This window comes from Eubalaena glacialis, chromosome 4, assembly GCF_028564815.1.
Source record: "Eubalaena glacialis isolate mEubGla1 chromosome 4, mEubGla1.1.hap2.+ XY, whole genome shotgun sequence".
In the NCBI taxonomy this organism is placed as follows: domain Eukaryota; kingdom Metazoa; phylum Chordata; class Mammalia; order Artiodactyla; family Balaenidae; genus Eubalaena; species Eubalaena glacialis.
This window is the reverse complement of record NC_083719.1, coordinates 25979438-25985437: the sequence shown is the minus strand read 5'-3', so window position 1 is coordinate 25985437 and position 6000 is coordinate 25979438. Positions and strand designations below refer to the sequence as shown.

Genomic DNA, 6000 nt, shown 5'->3' with positions numbered 1-6000 from the left:
TAATCTCCTGTCACAATTCAAAAAAGATTTCATCTAGATAAAAAAAAAAAGAATAAAATTACACTAAAATGATCCTTTTCAGAGGATACCTTTCAAAATAGTGGAGATCATGACTTTTTAGTGTTCTTCCAAAGTAATTACACCACTTCAACACTAGTGACTATGAAAAAATAATTTATTTGGTGGTTCGTTCGGTCTCTGGGGAAAATGAATTTAGCTGTACCTGCTTTAAATATTTAGTTTGTGCCCAGGAATCAAGTTTCTTCTTTCCTTTCAACTGCATACTTTTTTAATGGTCCTCAAGTATATAGAATTGAGGAATGCCCAATTCGTAGTTTATACATGATTATCTCCAATGAAATACCCATTTCAAGACAAAGCATTTGGTATAAGGTATTGCTCAGCAAATCAGAACACCTCAAATGTATGTATTACTTAAATGTTTAAATTTAAAAATTACCTAAAAATGAAACTAATGAAAACATTCTGAAGTTAATTTGGATCCGTAAAATTTGGATGCTTCTAAGATAGAGATTCAACTTATAAGAACTTTTTGGGAGCTGAAAATGAACACTAAACCAAAATTTTTATACTGAGTTAGAATATAACACCAGGTGTTATTCCATCTGAAAATGGAGTTGATTTGTATCCAAACCTCCCTATATGCACCTAAACTGTAAAGCTAAGAAAGCTCTTACAAAAACATATATTTTCTGGGCCCAGGTCCCCTCTCTTATGGCTCTATGAAACCATTTTTGATTCTCCCTCATTTGATTTAGTTTTTTATTTGGGAATGAATGTTTTCCAGGCCTTTCAGAAGAAAGTGCCATGAAGTGAAGGGGCTTTAAACTTATGCACAAAAGCTTAATGTTTTTAAAATTTCAGCCTATTCTAGGGAACATCTCAGTGATGAAGAAACTTTCCCCTTTGAATAGAGGGCAAAAAAAAAAAAAAAAGTGAGAAGGGTCTCAAAGTCCTTGAAACAACCCACAAAGGCAATCTCCCTATATTTAATGAATTTTAGTTTCTCAGTGATTAAAGCAAATATTAAAACAACTTTACCTCTTCTCAATTTCCTTCTTTCTCATCACAAACATCTAATATCAGGACAGAGACAATGTGAAAACTGAGCTGAAAACTAATGTTTTCTCCAGTAATCATTCATGTCAACCCAGGTTCTTGACCTGATGTCTTGGTGGAAGGAAGTGAGACCAGCACAGAATGATGGAACTATGGCTCTTATTGTTTCCACGACATCAGGCAGCTTTAATTTTAGGAAAATATTACTCAGTCTTGACATTTATAGGACCCTAGTGCAAAATATTCAGCTCCAATCTATCCAATTTCTTAGAGATTCACTTCATCATCAGCTTTTGTGGTAAGAGATTTAACAGTTATTTAAATACTTAGTCATATTAACCTGCTCTTGGTATAACTGTCCCATCTTCAGGGTGGAATAAGATAACTTCCAATTACACCTCAGAAATTCCACTACAGAACTTCTTACTTTCACTTAGGAGGAGAGCGTAAACCTTACCCTTAAACATGGAAGTTGCTGGCGTCAACCCACACACATTCCAATTAATGCCAAAATTTCAAAAGGAAGACTTCTGATGATACCTTTCTTTTTACAGGACTATCTTTCTTGATATACTTTATTACATGACATGAAATATAAGGATAGAGAGCTCTTAAATTTTACAGTAAGTTGTGTGATTAAGGTGCTGTTCTATTGCTATAAATAACTAGTTCTTATTAATTAACTTTACTAAGCTATCTTTTTTTCGACACTTACCTGTGACTATGATATATATCGATTCATTACAGTGAAGCCCTCCTGTAGTATTTTGTCTGCGTTCCTGTGTGTGTGTATGTCTGTGTGTGTGTGAAGAACTAGAAAAGAAAACCTTGCAAGCAGGAAACAGCCCAACCATGAAATACTTGTTAGTATACAGGGAAGTCCATCCATTCAGGAAACACAAGGAATAATATGGTTGTAAAAAATTTTCACTCTCATTGGGTAACCCAAAAGACTATATTTCTCTTATTTTAAAGGTGCTGTCTTTACTTCCTGGGTAATACACCTATTTAGAACTTAACTACTAAACAACAGTGTGTTTCCAAATAGAAAGTATGTGCTGATAGGACATTATCCCCAAATGGAAATGGCACTAAGATTATCTGTAGAAAATTAACATTAATTGAAAATAAATCCCTAAGACTAATAATTGAAGTCAGCATATTCTTAAGTACATATTATATACATACAGAGCCTGTTTTTTTCAAAGTTTTCAAAACAAGGATGTTTCATTACAGTACTTTGGAAATTTCTGATGACTGCACAATGTAAGAGTCTAATGACAAAAATCATTAGAACAGCATATGAAATAAATGATTTGAACCTGCCAAAAGGATTAGTTCAGTTCAGTTGGGTCCTCTGGATGATAACTATGATGCTAATTGCATAATTAGAGAAATAATGGATTCGATGGATTGTACATTACTTTTCTGCTGCAGTTTGAGACCATTACTTTATCATTAGTTCAAAGACAAGGATGGCAGGATTGCCGTGGAAACAAAGGTAAAAACAATGAAAAAAATTTAATGCTTTTGAAAGTCAGCTATCATTTTAATTACAATCTTAAACACCCTTGTTGAAGGGAATCCAAGTTTTCCCTTTGTAAGCGTCTTCCAAACATGTAATATGTAGGTTTTCATCATGATTTCAATGTTTATCTATATGTATCATGTTATAAATATATGGATATTTCCAAACGTGAAGGACAGGGTATCAAGTTCAAGTGTGACTGGCTCTTACCTCCCCATTAGACTCTGAGAGAGGGATCTGAGTTTTATTTAATCTACCTTCACTAATGCAACTTAATTGTATAAGAAGTATCTGAAGAATATGAATTGTACTTCACACTGCTACTTTCAAGTATATTAGAATAATACTGACAATTACAGACAAGGAGTTAAACTTTGTCTCAGAAAAGTTCCTTCAAGAAATTTTTAAACAATTTAGACTTATTTGTAATTAGCCTACTGATGGCTGAAATAATTTCAAGTGATCCATGATACATTTGGTGGCCCAAACTTTAAAATATGCTAAATATTTCCTTTGTTAACATTTATTAGCTATTTTTCTTTTCCCTTTATATGGTGCAAGGGCAAACTTTTGTATGTCTAATATATAACAAATTATGAGTCAGTGGCAAGGAATGAGGTCTTATTAAGATTTTTTTTTTTTGGTTACCTTTGAATGTTACCATTTAATTGGCATCATTTCCTAAAGAAGAAGGCGCATCTCAAAACACTGGTGGATCTGATGTTTTGAATAGTCATCGGTGCCAGAAAAAGATCATGAAGGATAAACAGGACTGGCAAATATCATTTTAAATTCTTTGTGACAGAAATACACACCCATATATAGTTCATCATCTCCTTGTGAGCTGATATACCAGGAACAGTGGTTCCTCCTTCATTTCTTTAACTAAAACTATATTTTTATAAAGTATAATCCCTTATCCCATTAGCATGTGAAATGTACAGAGCAGTCAGCTGACCTTGAGTCAATGCAATGTAGTAAGAGACCAGGCCAGTGAAATTGAGCATGTTCCAAACCTGCACTAAGAGAACAGGGGAAAAGATTACTCCCCAGACTCTCCTCCAGCACGGTGCCTGTTGGACTGACATGGTTAACTGGATGCACTAAAAAATAAACATTTGCCTCTCAGAAGCTCATAAAAGTGTACTAGAAAAAAAGTCTCTGACATTGGATCCGCACGGACTGCAGCCATTGACTTTTGGAATGGGTAGAACAGAGAACCCTTCACAGAGCGGTGGATAAATAGAAGGAAATAGCCACTTCACATGTTTCAGTGTCATACTGGAAAATGAAAAAGGCAACATATCAGGAGTCCTTGTCACTGCCCACCCCTCCGTACATATCTGCGAGCTTTTTGAACCGAGGCCCCCAGTCACTAAGGTAATCGTAGTCCTGGTCTCCATCCGTGGTCACCGACTCCAGCGAGCTCAGGGAATCGGCCACCGAGCCGGTACCCTCGTAGGCGAAGGTGGCCAAGGAGTCGTAGGGCGGGGCAGTGGGGTCCGTGTCATTTTCCTTTAACCTTTGGTTAATGAAATCTCGGACGTCGGTGTTATCACAAGCTGCTGGAGTCCGTCGGGGTAGAAAAAGGGCTTCGGGCACAATGTCCCTGCGTAATTTGCTGTCCTCTATGGCTTCGGGATTCCTTAGGGTGCCGATATCAAAGGCCTGGGTGTCCTCCTCTCCCCCACCTTCGTCGTTGTAACTGACAATGTTGTCTCTGATGTCCTCTTTGGAAATGATCAAAGGTTCTTTTTTCCGCTGTCGCCTGAGAGCTGCAAACAACACCACTGTCACTGGAAGCAGAAACAAAACAGCAAGGGAAGGGAAAGTTAATTTGCCGACCAATTAACGTCAGGAAGAAACACTGCTCCAAAGTGAAGTTTTCAAAGTTTTCGAGGAAACTACTCGAGACTCAACTTTTGCTTCCTTAAGGTTGCACGTGCCTCCACGCATGATCAAACCAGGACCCTCTCCCACCCCCAAATCGAGTAACTATTTGAAAGAAAGTTAGGATTTAAGTAGAGGATAAAACACTTTCATGTTTTGTCAGTAGTTCCTTCTTGCTTTGAAATGGCAGACTAGTTTCAAGGTAAGGAAAATAATAATAATAATAATAAAAAAGAGCTCAAACACAGTGAGAGTACTGCAATGAGTGAAAATTATGCTGAACACCTGAAATGCTCTGAAACTGTTTATAAGCACAAGGCTGGCACCTTCAGGGATGTGTTGAAGGGTTTGCATAACTCCACTTCTAAAATAACTTTTGCACTGATGCCTTCTTTTTTTTCCCGAGAAAAGTATAAAGGTAGTTTAAAACCCAAAGTAGAGATGTGGATGTCTGGATACCTTTCTTACATATAAGTACAGGTAATACCTGCAGAGACCCAGATACAATTCAGAAAGCTGTTTTGGACTTCAAGATCAGCCAGTTTGAAGGGGGCAGGTAATAGTGCACATGCCAGATTATCTGTGTTTAGGCTAAACAAAATAAACACATTTAAGTGGGAACTTAAAAAATCTCTCAGAGTTTCATGTTCTGTAAGTTTGTTGACCAGAATGTTCGTTCTATTGATTTTTCCTAATTCGGATTAGAGGCAAAGCAAGAACTATGTTTAAACAGCTCCTGATGTTTCTTCATAGCTGGTTGGGTAGAAAACAGCTGGCTACCTGTAAAGAGACACATCTACGAATGAACACATGGATGGGAAAGTGAAAACATACTGACAGCTTAGAGAGAAAACAGCCATCCAGGGCAGAAAATGCATTGTTAACCTGGGGTTGTCCATGGGAGATTAGTACCAGTAACATCTCTTTACTCTCTCATCCATAACATGGTCCAGTTTTTATGAGCCAAGCAAATTGAATTATCACAATAAGAATTACAGAACAATGGCTTTTGGTGGATGTGTATATCTATCTCTATATTAATGGATATAGGCACACCCAGGTGTCTATATATTTAACATTGCAGATGTTAATAGTATTAATAATTAGTGATCTATCGAGATAGTTCTATGTGCCACGCACTGTGCTAAGTGCTTTACATACCGAATCGAATTTAATTATCATAATAGTCTTACAAAGTAGGTACCATCATTATAACTCCATTTTACATAAGAGGAAATTGAGGTTTAGAGATGTCACGTGTACAAACAATTGAAATCCAGGTCAGTCAGACTAAAAAGCCTGTATTCTTAATTACCATGCTTTGAAGCATGTTTGGATTGTAGACTATTTCTAAAGGATATGCAATTTTGCTGTTTTCAAGCATGCGGTTGTGTAACGGTACACATTTTCTTTTGCTCCTGATGCCTCATTTATCCCTTTCATTCAGGGTATTTATTTGTTTATTCAATAAATATTTATTTAGTGCCAACTCTGTGTGAGGT

General features: G+C 36.6%; 1 protein-coding gene across 2 annotated transcripts in view; it reads right to left on the bottom strand.

Moving 5' to 3' along the window:
* Positions 1-3286: 3286 nt before the first annotated feature.
* Positions 3287-6000, bottom strand: part of CDH6 (cadherin 6) — a 126959-nt gene continuing 124245 nt past the window's right edge. For both annotated transcript variants that reach the window (XM_061187683.1, XM_061187684.1), the window contains exon 12: positions 3287-4404. In XM_061187683.1, the coding sequence (XP_061043666.1) occupies positions 3914-4404 (491 nt within the window). In that variant the 3' untranslated portion in view covers positions 3287-3913. The remainder of the gene's footprint in view (positions 4405-6000) is intronic.